This window comes from Oncorhynchus kisutch, linkage group LG23 (assembly GCF_002021735.2).
Source record: "Oncorhynchus kisutch isolate 150728-3 linkage group LG23, Okis_V2, whole genome shotgun sequence".
Lineage (NCBI taxonomy): Eukaryota > Metazoa > Chordata > Actinopteri > Salmoniformes > Salmonidae > Oncorhynchus > Oncorhynchus kisutch.
In genome coordinates this window covers 22457090-22474693 of record NC_034196.2, presented here as the reverse complement: position 1 = coordinate 22474693, position 17604 = coordinate 22457090, and the positions used below count along the sequence as shown (strand labels likewise).

General features: G+C 43.2%; 2 protein-coding genes across 2 annotated transcripts in view; both read right to left on the bottom strand.

Annotated features, from left to right (window-relative positions):
- The window catches only part of LOC109868147 (transmembrane protein 132D-like), an 81260-nt gene extending 77345 nt beyond the window's left edge, over window positions 1–3915 (bottom strand). The window contains exon 1 of the mRNA XM_031802240.1: window positions 3080–3915. Coding sequence (XP_031658100.1) covers window positions 3080–3915 — 836 coding nt within the window. The remainder of the gene's footprint in view (window positions 1–3079) is intronic.
- Window positions 3916–6012: 2097 nt separating this feature from the next.
- The window catches only part of LOC116356525 (transmembrane protein 132C-like), a 43385-nt gene continuing 31793 nt past the window's right edge, over window positions 6013–17604 (bottom strand). The window contains exons 3-4 of the mRNA XM_031802239.1: window positions 15632–15775; window positions 6013–6136 (exon numbers count right to left, since the gene is read on the bottom strand). Of these exons, the coding sequence (XP_031658099.1) occupies window positions 6013–6136; window positions 15632–15775 (268 nt within the window). The remainder of the gene's footprint in view (window positions 6137–15631; window positions 15776–17604) is intronic.

Here is a 17604-nt window from a genome sequence, read left to right as displayed (position 1 = left end):
GCTGAAAAGGGTCTGGTAGTCTATCCAAACCCAACACTTTAAATAGGCTTAAAAGACTGCAGTGATGTGCTCTATTTCTTTAAGAGACCTTTTAGGAAACTCACAGAAAATGTAAGAAATGTACACATAGGGATAAAGGATTTGTGAGATTGTGCTCAGTTTCTTTAAGAGAGTATAGGGGCCTATGAGAAATAGAAGAAATGGGGTAGGCACAGGTGATTACATGGCACATTTCCTCTGGTCCCACAAGGTAATGAAACATTTGGAGATGGATCGACTGCGGGAGAGAGAGACAGAAATTCCGAAAGTGACAAGGGAAGGAAAAAAGAGAGGCAGAAAGAAAGACCAAGAGAGAAAAGGACAACAGTAGGATAGAAGTCAAACCTGTCTTTAGACCAGACAAAATCATGTCTAAAGGTGACATTTTAAGGTACACATTATCTGCGTTTGTGAGGCCGGTTGGATTTAATGCCAAATTCTCTAAAACGACATTGAAAGCGGCTTAAGGTAGAGAAATTCAATGCTGTTTAAATGATAAGGATATCTCTGACAAATGCACTCAGATATACTATCATTTGCACATCCTGTCATAATCCCTTTGACATTCTTACACTTACATGTGAGAATCATCAATTGGTTATGAGAATCAAATAATCCACAAAATATGGGAGTTTAGTACGAGAAGGGAGCTGTACTATTTACTCTATCTATACTGAGTGTACAAAACATTCGGTACACCTTCCTACCATTGAGTTGCATCCTCTTTTGCCCTCAGAAGAGCCTCAATTCGTCAGGGCATGGACTTCACATGGCGTCAAAAGCATTCCACATGGATGCTGGCCCATGTTGACTCCAATGCTTCCCACAGTTGTGTCAAGTTAGCTGGATGTCCTTTGGGTGGTGGACCATTCTTTATACACATAGGAAACTGTTGAGTGTGGAAAAACCCAGCAGCATCGCAGCTCTTGACACACTCAAACCAGTACGCACCTACTACCATACCTCGTTCAGAGGCACTTAAAATGTTTTATCATCAAATAAAAGTTCATTTGTCACGTGCACCGAATACAATAGGTGTAGGTAGACCTTACAGTGAAATGCTTACTTACAGGCTCTAACCAATAGTGTAAATTAGGTGAACAATAGGTAGGTAAAGAAATAAAACAACAGTAAAAATACAAGCTATATACAGTAGCGAGGCTACATACAGACACCAGTTAGTCAGGCGGTACATGTAGATATGGTTAAAGTGACTATGCATATATGATGAACAGAGAGTAGCAGTAGCGTAAAAGAGGGGTTGGCGGGTGGTGGGTGGGACACAATGCAGATAGCCCGGTTAGCCAATGTGCAGGAGCACTGGTTGGTCGGCCCAATTGAGGTAGTATGTACATGAATGTATAGTTAACGTGACTATGCATATATGATAAACAGAGAGTAGCAACAGTGTAAAAAAAGGGGTTTGGGGGAGGCACACAATGCAAATAGTCCGGGTAGCCATTTGATTACCTGTTCAGGAGTCTTATGGCTTGGGGGTAAAAACTGTTGAGAAGCCTTTTTGTCCTAGACTTGGCACTCCGGTACCGCTTGCCATGTGGTAGTAGAGAGAACAGTCTATGACTGGGGAGGCTGGGGTCTTTGACGATTTTTAGGGCCTTACTCTGACATCGCCTGGTGTAGAGGTCTTGGATGGCAGGCAGTGTTGCCCCAGTGATGTACTGGGCAGTACACACTACCCTCTGTAGTGCCTTGCGGTCAGAGGCCCAGCAATTGCCGTACCAGGCAGTGATGCAACCAGTCAGATGCTCTCGATGTTGCAGCTGTAGCTCCTTTTGAGGATCTCAGGACCCATGCCAAATCTTTTTAGTTTCCTAAGGGGTAATAGGCTTTGTCGTGCCCTCTTCACGACTGTCTTCGTGTGTTTGGACCATTCTAGTCATCTTGTCCATTCACCCTCTGAATGACACAGATACCCAATCCATGTCTAAAAAAAAATATTTATTTAACCAGTCTCCTCCCCTTCATCTACACTGATTGAAGTGGATTTAACAGATGATATCAATAAGGGATCATAGCTTTCACCTGGATTCACCTGGCCAGTCTATATCATGGAAAAACATGTTCCTAATGTTTTGTACTCAGTGTATTTTCCGGAAATAACAGTATTTTCCTTGGCTGCTCTTTGTGGATTGACTGGTTGTGTGATGAGGGTGTGGGTGGGATGTGTGGTGTAAAGAGGGAGGCCTGTGATTGGTGGAGGATTGTGTGGAGACACAGAAGCTTCCTTCTTTCATTTCACACAGTTTGAGAGTAATAGGAAAAAACACCACAGAGAAGAATGAGATACAGCAGGAGAGAAAGACAGAAAATGGAGAGAGGAAAGGAAGAAAGGGGTGTGACAAACTTCTATGAGGAAGGAGAGAGGGGTAGAGCGAGACACAGGTAGATATAGCAACAAAACAAGAGGGAGCATTTTGGGGACCACACAGAGACACTGAGCAAAAAGGCAATTTACAGTAGACTGGAATATTCTGGTCCTTTTTTCTCCTCAGTCTTTGAGGCCTCCGTGACACATCTCCGCTAACAGAGATGATGATAGTTCCTGGGGGAAATCTTTACAGCACATATATTGGTTAGTCTTCTTTTCATCTGCCTCCTGACATGGTTTAATTTTATGATCTCTTTCATTATGTGTCTGTTATATGTCGATGTTTATCGATCCATAAATATATCCATTATGCTTCAGCTCAGGTTGAACAGACAAATTGAGGATGCGGGGGATTTCTCATGACACTATCTAGTCCTGATCATAAGTGAGAGATGTTTTATACAGTCACACTTCCATCAGTATAATAGAGCAGTAAACCTTCAGTACGCTGTCCACGGACCTGAAATGTACATTAAACCTATTCTTTCTCATCTCTCCCGCTCTCCCTCTCTCACATACACACAGGCACACATCACCCTCCCAACGTTGAAAAGATTTCTACATGACCCTCCCCTAGTATTAAGTATTACCACCACAAATAATAATAACTATAGCAACCCTGTATTTATAAAATGTGGATATCGACTTGACCACTTCCGCATGGTTTTGGGCCAGAAGTGTGAGGGGTGGGCGACTACCACGAACGAGCTCACTCTCCCTGCCTGTCTCATTACACTGGGATCAGAGGGGTGGGCGACCACCACGAACGAGCTCACTCTCCCTGCCTGTCTCATTACACTGGGATCAGAGGGTTCGGCGACCACCACGGACGAGCTCACTCTCCCTGCCTGTCTCATTACACTGGGATCAGAGGGGTCGGCGACCACCACGGACGAGCTCACTCTCCCTGCCTGTCTCATTACACTGGGATCAGAGGGTTCGGCGACCACCACGGACGAGCTCACTCTCCCTGCCTGTCTCATTACACTGGGATCAGAGGGGTCGGCGACCACCACGGACGAGCTCACTCTCCCTGCCTGTCTCATTACACTGGGATCAGAGGGGTCGGCGACCACCACGGACGAGCTCACTCTCCCTGCCTGTCTCATTACACTGGGATCAGAGGGTTCGGCGACCACCACGGACGAGCTCACTCTCCCTGCCTGTCTCATTACACTGGGATCAGAGGGGTCGGCGACCACCACGGACGAGCTCACTCTCCCTGCCTGTCTCATTACACTGGGATCAGAGGGGTCGGCGACCACCACGGACGATCTCACTCTCCCTGCCTGTCTCATTACACTGGGATCAGAGGGGTCGGCGACCACCACGGACAAGCTCACTCTCCCTGCCTGTCTCATTACACTGGGATCAGAGGGGTCGGCGACCACCACGGACGAGCTCACTCTCCCTGCCTGTCTCATTACACTGGGATCAGAGGGGTCGGCGACCACCACGGACGAGCTCACTCTCCCTGCCTGTCTCATTACACTGGCGTCATAGTCGGCTGCAGACAATGATCAACTAGAGGGAAAACTGACTTTCCACATTTTGATGCCATATTCATTATTATATAAAATATATGCTACAATTTTCCTCCAACAAGTATCTATGCCAACTGCATTCTGATTACCGACTTCGAGCACTTCATCATGGTTTATGTTTTCAACACCACAATCAAATAGAGTATATTAATCTCGACAAACAGAAAATACATCCCTCTCTACTCAATATCGAAGGCTTGTCTTGACAATCTCAAAATGTCATTAAACGTTTGTGTTTTGTAACAGATTTCTCTTTCCATTCATTGAATGGCCGTTGTGCAGTTTATATGCTGGAATTATATTAGAGTGGAGTGGATGAACGTGCAGACATAGACTACAGGAGACTTTTGAAGTAGCCTAATCAGATTGAAACATTGTGACTGGTTGCATTTATGCCACACATAAAAAAGTAATACATTTGAACATTTAAATGACAAATATTTAAGCTATATTGAAGAGTTCTAGTTTCTAGGTTGAGGAATAGCCGTTCGGATTGGAGGCAGAATGGCGTTAAGCTTTCCTGAATAGCTGGGACTGCTGGGACCATAGGCCTATGTGGCTACTTGGGAGAATGATGAACAGCAACAGACAGCGCATCAGTATCACAAGTAAAAATACAGTCAGACTGTCCTGTACTATGCCTTTCTAAAATATATAATCTGTCGAGAGTAGATCCACAACTGATCCAAATGGAATGAAACGTTCAAATAACAGGACTTTTGCAGAGTGCTGCATCAGATCACCTGGCCTACTCAATCACCCGACCTCAACCCAATTGAGACGGTTTCAAATCAAATCAAAATGTATTTGTCACGTGCCCTGAATACAACAGGTGTAGACCTTACAGTGAAATGCTTACTTACAGGATCTAACCAATAGTGGAAAAAAAAGTATTAGGTGAACAATAGGTAGGTAAAGAAATAAAACAGTAAAAAGACAGGCTAGAAACAGTAGTGAGGCTATGAAAGTAGCGAAGCTACATACAGACACGGGTTAGTCAGGCTGTGTCACGAATGTGTGTAGAGACGGACCAAGGCGCAGCGGATGTTGAGTTCCACATATTTAATATAAAGTGAAACTTAGCAAGAACAAAACAAATAAATCAATAAACTAACAACAAAACGTGACTACGTGGTGCACATACACAAAACACAAAATAATATCCCACAAACACAGGTGGGAAAATCAGCTACTTAAATGTGATTCCCAATTAGAGGCAACGATTACCAGCTGCCTCTAGTTGGGAACTAAACCAACAAAACACCTGAAACCAAATGGGAGGGTTAGGGGGTGTGACTAGTGTCGGTGGCGGCTCCGGTGCAGGTCGTATCCCCCCCACCCCCAGACCCCGGATCCACCCATGGCGCCGGGCTGAACGACGTGCCCAGAATGGGCACCGGCGCTGAGGAAGGCTCTGGCCTAGGAGCGGGACTGGACGCCGTGTCTCGACTGGACACCGGCACAGAGGAGGGCTCCAGCCATGGAGCTGGACTGGACACCGTGCTTGGACTGGACACCGGTGCAGAGGAAGGCTCCTGCCCTGCGGCAGGACTGGACGCACTGCCTGGAAACTCCGGACCGTCGCTGGAGGTTCCGGACCGTTGACCGTCGCTGGAGGTTCCGGACCGTGGACCGACGCTGGAGGTTCCGGACTGGGAACCGTCGCCGGAAGATCTGGAATGTGAATGCACACTGGAGGCCTTGTGCGTGGAGCTGGTACAGGTGGCACCGGACTGGTGACACGCACTTCAGGGCGAGTGCGGGGAGCTGGCACAGGACGTACCAAACTGGGGAGGCGCACTGGAGGCCTGATGCGTGGAGCCGGTACAGGTTGCACCAGCCTGCTAACCGGATCCTCTGGTCGGATGTTGAGCAGAACACACTTGCACAACATCTTTCTCATCTCTTTCTCTCCCAAATTCTCCATTGCCTCCTTAACCGTCTCTGGCTCTTCCTGCGGCTCAGCCACCAGCTCCATCTCCCCCTCCCCTAAAAAAAAATCTTGGGGTTTCTGTGGCCGTGGTCTGACGACACGCTCCTTCAGATTTTGCCATTCGGGTTCTGGCACTCTCCTCGGCTCGACCGGCCACCCCTTGTGCCCCTACCCCCAAAGATCTTGGAGTTGTCTTTGGGCTTCCTGTGGCCGTGAACCCCGGCGTCGTTGCTGTTCTCAGAGAGAATAAAGTAGACGGCACGGGTCAAAATTTAGATTTATGACCCTGTGTCCATGATGACGTATACATGTCCAAATATGGGCCTCCGGCCAGGACATCCTGTTCCTGTGGTCACGTGTTAGAGGGTATGTTATTTTATATCTATATTGCATCCTTTGAAGTTGTCATGCTGATTGATGTCTAGGGACCTGGTTGAACTGGGGGGGTTGTTAGAAACAAGGTCCATTGGCATTGTGTCCATTTCAAGCTTTCAACAACAATTAAACAGCCATCTAAATAATGTTTCTCAGCCTAACACACTGTTGAGTTCCCTATTTAGTTTTCTTTATGTATGTACATGCACAGAGCTTCCAGATGGCTCCAGCCTATGGATGTTTGGTGCATGTACACCGGGGAGATTAGAACCCCCAAAGAACCACCAAAGAAAAGATCCTCAATTTCCAATTGAGGTAGTATGTATGTGAATGTATAGTTAAAGTGACTATGCATATATGATAAACAGAGAGTAGCAGCAGCGTGAAAAGAGGGGTTGGGGGGCACACAATGCAAATAGTCGTGGTAGCCATTTGATTACCTGTTCAGGACTCTTGTGGCTTGGGGGTAAAAACTGTTGAGAAGCCTTTTTGTCCTAGACTTGGCACTCCGGTACCGCTTGCCATGTGGTAGTAGAGAGAACAGTCTATGACTGGGGTGGCTGGTGTCATGACGTTGCCCTCTTTGCGTACAGCAAGCCCCATCCCCCTCTCCCTGTCTCCTACACCCAGGCTGCTGTGGTCAGAGAGAGGTCGTAAATTCCTGGAGGAGTTTATCTCCTCATGGCCACAGTATAGAGACAGAGTGAATTTTCATAGAGAACAAAGGAATTTCTTCCACCTCACAGAACTGGAAAACCAAACCACATTTATGTTCTGGAGAAGGTATAAAAGATCGGTGAAGAACCCAGCTACAAACTGGTCCGTTTGGTACAATTTTGTGAAACTCATGGGAGACAATACGGCCACATTACCATAACGCTGTTTATATATTATTTTTTTATTTTTTTATTTAACCTTTATTTAACCAGGTAGGCTAGTTGAGAACAAGTTCTCATTTGCAACTGCGACCTGGCCAAGATAAAGCATAGCAGTGTGAGCATACAACAAAGAGTTACACATGGAGTAAACAATTAACAAGTCAATAACACAGTAGAAAACAAAGGGGGGGTCTATATACAATGTGTGCAAAAGGCATGAGGAGGTAGGCAAATAATTACAATTTTGCAGATTAACACTGGAGTGATAAAAGATCAGATGGTCATGTACAGGTAGAGATATTGGTGTGCAGAAGAGCAGAAAAGTAAATAAATAAAAACAGTATGGGGATGAGGTAGGTGAAAAGGGTGGGCTATTTACCAATAGACTATGTACAGCTGCAGCGATCGGTTAGCTGCTCAGATAGCTGATGTTTGAAGTTGGTGAGGGAGATAAAAGTCTCCAACTTCAGCGATTTTTGCAATTCGTTCCAGTCACAGGCAGCAGAGTACTGGAACGAAAGGCGGCCAAATGAGGTGTTGGCTTTAGGGATGATCAGTGAGATACACCTGCTGGAGCGCGTGCTACGGATGGGTGTTGCCATCGTGACCAGTGAGCTGAGATAAGGCGGAGCTTTACCTAGCATAGACTTGTAGATGACCTGGAGCCAGTGGGTCTGGCGACGAATATGTAGCGAGGGCCAGCCGACTAGAGCATACAAGTCGCAGTGGTGGGTGGTATAAGGTGCTTTAGTGACAAAACGGATGGCACTGTGATAGACTGCATCCAGTTTGCTGAGTAGAGTGTTGGAAGCCATTTTGTAGATGACATCGCCGAAGTCGAGGATCGGTAGGATAGTCAGTTTTACTAGGGTAAGCTTGGCGGCTTGAGTGAAGGAGGCTTTGTTGCGGAATAGAAAGCCGACTCTTGATTTGATTTTCGATTGGAGATGTTTGATATGAGTCTGGAAGGAGAGTTTGCAGTCTAGCCAGACACCTAGGTACTTATAGACGTCCACATATTCTAGGTCGGAACCATCCAGGGTGGTGATGCTAGTCGGGCATGCAGGTGCAGGCAGCGACCGGTTGAAAAGCATGCATTTGGTTTTACTAGCGTTTAAGAGCAGTTGGAGGCCACGGAAGGAGTGTTGTATGGCATTGAAGCTTGTTTGGAGGTTAGATAGCACAGTGTCCAAAGACGGGCCGAAAGTATATAGAATGGTGTCGTCTGCGTAGCCTCAGATATGAGGCTTAGATCTAATTGTTGTATAAGATGAATGAGTGAGGATGATGCTGTTTGTGAAATTGTGTAATGTGATTTTGGACTGTTTAATGAAGAAAACTCCAATTCCCTTTGGAGTTTAACTAAATCAGAGGACCGCCCATGAGCCCAGTTATGGTCGGGCATCCTGGGACAGGCCCTTTTCTGCAATTCCGAATATAACCCCACCTTGAATTTCTCAACAGACCATGTTGCTCTCAATTATGAGAGGACAAAGGTTGCAGACCAGACTGCTGAATCTTTTAACCATCGCACGTGGTTCAACTCTTAGACTATCGATACCGACAGAATAAGAACAAGTCTTTGATATTAATTACTAGTCTGCAGCTAGGAATTCGGTATCATTGAACGCGAAGACAGACAACCGCCAAAACATCTATCCATAACGACATGAATGAATGTCACTCTGAACTATCTATTCTAACCACGACAGAGAGGGCGGACAAACTCTCCAACAGAAACAAACATTTCAACAGAGACCCCGACGACACACTGAGCGTAAATATATATATTGATTGCAATTGTTCCCGAATGAGTGAGCGTTCAAGGATTAGCATTTCAATTGTTATAATTATCAACTGTGTGTTGTCTTATCTCAGTCGTCCCCCAATTCCCTTTTGTACACCAAGCCGCCATGCCGGGCACATTCCCCTATCATTTCTTGTAACCATATTTACTTTGTTTGTTTGTGTGTGCACTTCTGTGATTGTTTAGTTAGTTAATAAATAAATGATTTAAGACAATTGATGTATGGATGACTCATAGTGAAGACTGGGTTCGTGCAGATAACCAACAATTTACAACGTTTGGAATGAGACTAACGTGAGGTAAAGAAGAATTCAATAATCAGAAGTCTATTGAGCAGATATGAAAATACCTGAAAAGTTAAGAGTGGCTACTTTGAAAAATCTGTTTAACACTTTTTTGGTTACTACAGGATTCCATATGTGTTATTTCATAGCTTTGACGTCTTCACTATTATTCTACAACGTAAAAAAAATAGTTTGACTGGGACTGTACATACAGTTGAAGTCGGAAGTTTAAATACACCTTAGCCAAACACATTTAAACAAACGTTTTCACAATTCCTGACATTAAGTCCCAGTAAAAGTTTTATTTCTTTCAGCACATCCCAGTGGGTCAGAATATTACATACACGCAATTAGTATTTGGTAGCAGTGGCTTCTTCCTTGCTGAGTGGCCTTTCAGGTTATGTCGATATAGGACTCGTTTTACTGTGGATATGATACTTTTGTACCCGTTTCCTCCAGCATCTTCACAAGGTCCTTTGCTGTTGTTCTGGGATTGATTTGCACTTTTTGCACCATAGTACGTTCACCTCTAGGAGACAGAACGCGTCTCCTTCCTCAGCGGTATGACGACTGCATGATCCCATGGTGTTTATACTTGCGTACTATTTTGTGTACAGATGAACGTGGTACCTTCAGGCATTTGGAAATTGTTATACACCTGCATTGCTTGCTGTTTGGGGTTTTAGGCTGGGTTTCTGTACAGCACTTTGAGATATCAGCTGATGTACGAAGGGCTATATAAATACATTTGATTTGATTTGATTTGCTCCCAGGGATGAACCAGACTTGTGGAGGTCTACAATTATTTTTCTGAGGTCTTGGCTGATTTCTTTTGATTTTCCAATGATGTAAAGTAAAGAGGAATCGAGTTTGAAGGTAGGCCTTGAAATACATCCACAGGTACACCTCCAATTGTCTCAAATTATGTCAATTAGCCTATCAGAAGTTTAGTGTATGTAAACTTCTGACCCACTGGAATTGTGATACAGTGAATTATAAGTGAAGTAATCTGTCTGTAAACAATTGATCTGAATGATCCAATGTTGACCTAAATGACTAATGATGATAAATACAATCCACCTGCATGTAATCAAGTCTCTGTATAAATGCACCTGCACTGTGATAGTCTCAGAGGTCCGTTAAAAGCGCAGAGAGCATCATGAAGAACAAGGAACACACCAGGCAGGTCCGAGATACTGTTGTGAAGAAGTATAAAGCCGGATTTGGATACAAAAAGATTTCCCAAGCTTTAAACATCCCAAGGAGCACTGTGCAAGCGATAATATTGAAATGGAAAGAGTATCAGACCACTGCAAATCTACCAAGACCTGGCCGTCCCTCTAAACTTTCAGCTCATACAAGGAGAAGACTGATCAGAGATGCAGCCAAGAGGCCCATGATCACTCTGGATGAACTGCAGAGATCTACAGCTGAGGTGGGAGACTCTGTCCATAGGACAACAATCAGCCGTATATTGCACAAATCTGGCCTTTATGGAAGAGTGGCAAGAAGAAAGCCATTTCTTAAAGATATCCATAAAAAGTGTTGTTTAAAGTTTGCCACAAGCCACCTGGGAGACACACCAAACATGTGGAAGAAGGTGCTCTGGTCAGATGAAACCAAAATTGAACTTTTTGGCAACAATGCAAAACGTTATGTTTGGCGTAAAAGCAACACAGCTCATCACCGTGAACACCATCCCCACTGTCAAACATGGTGGTGGCAGCATCATGGTTTGGGCCTGCTTTTCTTCAGCAGGGACAGGGAAGATGGTTAAAATTGATGGGAAGATGGATGGAGCCAAATACAGGACCATTCTGGAAGAAAACCTGATGGAGTCTGCAAAAGACCTGAGACTGGGACGGAGATTTGTCTTCCAACAAGACAATGATCCAAAACATAAAGCAAAATCTACAATGGAATGGTTCAAAAATAAACATATCCAGGTGTTAGAATGGCCAAGTCAAAGTCCAGACCTGAATCCAATTGAGAATCTGTGGAAAGAACTGAAAACTGCTGTTCACAAATGCTCTCCATCCAACCTCACTGAGCTCGAGCTGTTTTGCAAGGAGGAATGGGGAAAAAAATCAGTCTCTCGATGTGCAAAACTGATAGAGACATACCCCAAGCGACTTACAGCTGTAATCGCAGCAAAAGGTGGCGCTACAAAGTTTTAACTTAAGGGGGCTGAATAATTTTGCACGCCCAATTTTTCAGTTTTTGATTTGTTAAAAAAGTTTGAAATATCCAATAAATGTCGTTCCACTTCATGATTGTGTCCCACTTGTTGTTGATTCTTCACAAAAAAATACAGTTTTATATCTTTATGTTTGAAGCCTGAAATGTGGCAAAAGTTCGCAAAGTTCAAGTGGGCTGAATACTTTCGCAAGGCACTGTATATACAAAATGAGTTTTGAAGCGACACAATTCTAAAGGAAGGCTACAGCTACACTCTTTACTGTTTGTGATTCATACATTATTATTGCGATGTACATGATTCGAGTCACCGCGATTTAACCGAACACCAACTACTACAACAGCAAAGCACATCATTCAGTTCATTAAAAATAATAGTTTCATATGAATTAAATGAATCACAATTTTTTTTTTTTTACTATTTTGAGAAATCTGAAGAGGGGCATCCATTATATAGTAAATACAATTTTTATGGCCTCAACAAGATCAATAGGGAGCTTTTTCAGCTGCGTGTCTTGACTCTTTCATGCGCAATGGCTCACCTAGCCTCTCTGCTGCCTATCAGCTATTCCTCCATGCTCTTGTAACGGGAGTCATCGTCTGAAGAAGAGGAATTGGACCAAAGTGCAGCATGGTAAGTGTTTATGCTTTTTATTGAAACTGAACACTATAACAAAATAACAAAGAGAATAAACTAAACCGAAACAGTCCTGTCAGGTGCAGAAAACACTAAACAGAAAATAACTACCCACAAAGCATAGGTGGGAAAAAGCTACCTAAGTATGGTTCCCAATCAGAGACAACGATAGTCAGCTGTCCCTGATTGAGAACCATACCAGGCCAACCTAGAAATAACAAAACTAGAAAAAGGAACCTAGAACGCCCACCCAAATCACACCCTGACCAAACCAAAATAGAGACATAACAATACATTAAAAGCTCTCTAAGGTCAGGGCGTGACAGTTCTTGTGGATTTATATAGAAAGTTGTTGCAGATTTGAATGATTTAATGTGTGGTATGATTGCTAGTTAACCTATTGCAGATATGGACAAATGATCCACCTATCACTATTGTCATTACGGATAGAGGGCAGGATAAAGTTGACTGTATCCCAAAACACTTTGATAGGGGAGGCGCATGCAAGAAGATGAGGAAATTTGGCTATATGGAAGAAATTATATAGTAAAACCTGCAAAATAGGGAATTTCAACCACTGAAAATAAGATAGACAACCCTCCCCTCTTTTGGACCAGTCACCCCGCCCCAGTAAATTTTGAACTGTCCCTAAAAGAGCTTTATAAACAAAAAGAAAGCAATGCATCGATCTATGAGACTTCAAAGAGGGCCAACATACTTTCTGATACAGAACGCAGTGATGTGGACTGAACCTGTCGTCCGTAATAAAGCGTAGTGCGCTGTGATAAATGTCACCGCTGATTATGTTAGAGGCTTATGGACACAATGTGACCTTTCTGTGTCTTTATATACTCTGAGAGGCAGGGTCATGTGACACACGCACACGTATTACTACTTTACTGTGTAGTGTGTATACACATTGCTGTGTGTTTGGTTTCAGGTAGGCTGTAATAAACAATAATATCCTCTTGGTGAACTTTGGAAAACCTAATAGCTTTACAAAGTCGAAGAGAGATATGCTTCAGGTCTAAACATTTCTTTACCCATTCGACTGTAACTTAAGAGTAATTGGCAGCGCCCAAACTGAATCACTTATGTTGCTCGACACGAAATGTAACTATGAAAACACAGTAAACACAACAAATATATATCTTCTTTAGACATCTCCCTGTATGACCTGAATTTCAAGGAAGAGAGGGAAAAAGCTATCTAATAACAGTACAGTACTTGAATAGAATTTGTAAAGAGGTCCACAAGCAAGGAGTCAAAATTGGTCTGTTAATGTTTCCTCTCCTCGAGCACAAGAAAGCCTCACCACCATGAATTCTTGACATCTCCGTCCGTAACGCTTCTCCAACTCCCTCGCTACTTTCAGGTTGATGTTTACCAGCTGAAAAGTCAAAATTGGCTATATCGTAGAAATTCATGAAAATATATTTATTTAAGGCTAGGGTTAGTCATTAGGGTTTGCTGTGTGGTTAAGGTTAGGGTTAAAGCTGCAATATGTAACTTTTTGGGTGACCGATCTAAATCACATAGAAATATGAGTTATAGATCTGTCATTTTCATTGAAAGGAAGTCTAAGAAGCGGTGGATCTGTTCTATGTGCTATTTCTATGCTTCCTGTTTAAATGTTTTTGTGTCTTCTACTTTCGGTTTTGCACACCAGCTTCAAACAGCTGAAAATACAATATTTTTGGTTATTGAAAATATATTTCACAGTGGTTTTATTTATACATAAACTGAAATTAGGCAAACTATTATAATTTTAGCAACCAGGAAGTGGTGGAGGGATTTATGCATATTGTGCCTTTAAGGGTTGGGTTTAACATCAGATTTCATGACTTTGTGGCTGTACCAGCTAGTGACCACTCTGCAGAGGTGCCTCCAGTACATGAGTCATCCCAATAAATGCCAGCCTGCTCACTACTTCCTTATCTCTAAACTGACACGTCATTGCTGAGGAAGTTTCTCACACAGATTTCTATAATTAATGTTTGATAGAAAAAAATCACAAATAAACTCCAATTAACATTGGAAAGTGTTGCCGTTGTTTTTAGCCACTAACTGGGGACTGACTCATACTGACTCATACTAATACGTATTCATGAGATGAATGTAAGTTATGTAAATGCCACCAGGGGGTAGACCATAGGGACAGAGAGTATGCTAAGGAGCAGTGAATGTGGCTGTCAATCATCACAGCACTAAGCTGACCAGTAATCCCACACCACTGCAGGGGAGAGGGCTGGTAATATGAGACACATAAGGGACAGTTCGAAATTTGGTCATACTCTAGGTGTCATAAAAAAATGCACCCCCCTCTTCAACGTAAAAAATATTTCCACATGACCCTCCCCTCTGCACTGTAAAATAAATTGCACAACCTCCCCCCTCAAACATAATGATTACCAACACAAATAGCAATAACTGTAGTAAACTTTGTTTATAAACAGGATACTGAGTATGTTTATAAACAGGATACTGAGTATGTTTATAAACAGGATACTGAGTATGTTTATAAACAGGATACTGAGTATGTTTATAAACAGGATACTGAGTATGTTTATAAACAGGATACTGAGTATGTTTATAAACAGGACACTGAGTATGTTTATAAACAGGATACTGAGTATGTTTATAAATAGGATACTTAGTATGTTTATAAACAGGATACTGAGTATGTTTATAAACAGGATACTGAGTATGTTTATAAACAGGATACTGAGTATGTTTATAAACAGGATACTGAGTATGTTTATAAACAGGATACTGAGTATGCACGCAGAAAAGTGTAGTGCATAAAGGAAGTACCAAAGCACCTTAATAGAGGAGGTGCATGCAACCAGATCAGGATATTTGGCTGTATGGAAGACATTATATAGTACAACCTGTCAAATGGGGAAAAGCCAAAATCACACAACCCTCCCAAAAGCAAAACAAATTAGTTAGACAACCTTCCCCACTGTATAAATTGAAACAGAGTACAATGGGAGACAAGTGCACTAAAGTTTAGCTCAGAATTTCAGTTGCTCAGTTGTGAAATTGTTATTATTAATGAGTTGCCTCTTTGGGAGGGGGTTGTTCGGGGTTCTAACAACATTATTGTTATTATTAATGAGTTGTCTCTTTGGGAGGGGGTTGTTCGGGGTTCTAACAACATTATTGTTATTATTAATGAGTTGTCTCTTTGGGGGGGGGTTGTTCGGGGTTCTAACAACATTATTGTTATTATTAATGAGTTGTCTCTTTGGGAGGGGGTTGTTCGGGGTTCTAACAACATTATTGTTATTATTAATGAGTTGTCTCTTTGGGAGGGGGTTGTTCGGGGTTCTAACAACATTATTGTTAGTCATGAACATCGTTGAACTGAGTCTGCTGAGTAAGCAGCACACCATGACAGTTGCTTTAGCCCATAATACATCATTAGGGCCCATTTTCCCAGACCACATGGCCTGACCAGGAAAACTCCTGGCCCTACCCATAATCCATCAAATCTGCTATTACAGTGTGTTGAATCGTAATCAACAAGAACCAGGTGCCACTGACCTCTGACCGAAGGTGTTCTCCTTGCGGTGACAGTGAAGGGTGATGACCCTGTGTCCCTCGCTCCTCACATCCTGGCTCACTGTCCACAGGACTGGGTCACTGGCCCTCGCCCCCAGGAATGCCACGCCATCCTTCGACTTCACTCTGGAGGAGAGAGAGGGAAGATGTCAGACAACAACATTAAAGGGGACTGATTACTATGTCTGCATCCTAAATGGTCCTGGTCAAAAGTAGTGCACTATATAGGAAAAAGGGTGCCATGGCTTCAATGTGATGTCACTGGTCTAGCATACTTGGCTATGTGTATGCACTGTGTTGTACATACAGTAGATTGATTCAGGTCCATTCTGATCCAGATCCAGATTACATACAATGTATATTGAACAGACGTTTCCGCAGTCTTCCATACAGAAAGTTCCCAGTTCACCATGGGAGAGTTGGCTATAAAAAATAAATGAAAAACAAGCCTCACAGCCTGCTGTTTTCTTGTCTAGGATGAAATTCATGTGATTTGCAGGCTACAAATTCTGGCATAAAGACAACAGATGGCTTGTTGGCTGTTTAAAACAATAAGGATGTTGGATTGACTTTGAATTAACCTTCGAAGAACACATTGTGGAACTATAATTAGGAGGTTCACAACAAGCCAGGAACACTACTTACATCCAAGACAGGTTATAAAACCTACAACGGGAAGTTAACAGCCTGTGTCCATGCTGACTCACTCTACAGCTGGAAACAGGTGATGCAGTCTTCTATTTTATTTCATCCACGCCTGTGGTTTAAAAGAGTATTCAGACAAGAGCTGTACACTCTAATTTGATCTATGCCATTATTCATGGTTACAGCTAGCTGGAGAGAAGCCAGTAACTCTCTAACCTGCTCCTATTCTCCATTCTAACACATGCTAATCTCCATTCTCTGCCTTGTCATAGGATATTGCACTGATGTGCCTAAGTGACTGTCCCTTCCTTTTTCTATCATGAAATATTGCACTGTTTCAAGCCTGTGACACTAAAGAATCAGTCTTTGAAGAAACATTTTAAAATAGGAAGGATAGATACAGTAGGAAGAAAGTCAGGCAACAACAAAAAGAACAGTGAAAATCACTGTTGACTGGGAAGAAACATGGTAGATGGGAGAATCCCCCCCCCCACACATTTTTTTGTTGTTGTTGATTGTCCTCGTTGCACTACTGAAAATGGGGAAGGACTTCTAACGCGCTGAGGAAGTTGTGACATTACGGCAGATGAATACGTGACAAACTGTGCTCGGGCCAAAGGGAGAGCGGTGGCACACATCTCCCAACTCAGCCCGGCTTCTCCTTTGATCTTATCAGGGAGCTGCAGCTAGCAGTAATAACTGACCTGTGTTCAGCGTGGAGCTCCTGACGAGCCCAGATAAAGGCTAGCTAGAGCCAACACTGCTGCCTATGTGGCTGAAGAGGTGACTGATGGCTCGCAGCTCTCTGCATCCCAAATGGCAGCCTATTCCATACATCACTAAAACTAAACTCTGGACCTCGAAGTTCCACTGCACTTTCTCATTGTTTCGCTCTAGTCAGGAACTCATTTAGACCTGGGTGGATGCAATTCATTATCAGGTTGGAATGAAAACCAGCAGACTCCGCACATCATAATGTAAGAGTTGAATACTCACTGCCCTACATTTGGTCAAAAGTAGTGCACTAAATATGGAATAGGATGTCATTTAAGAAGCATCCTGTGTGGAGATTCATACTGTAATGACTCCATGCTCAATACAGGTGGTAACAATAAATGGTTTACATACAAACCTACAGCCCACATCTACAGTAGTATACACCTCCATAGTGTTCAGAGATTGAACAGCAAACGTAAGCTCTCTACCTCTCTCTACCTCTCTCTCTACCTCTCTCTCTACCTACCTCATTATCTCCAGGACAATACCAGTGTCTACATACAGTGGGGAGAACAAGTATTTGATACACTGCC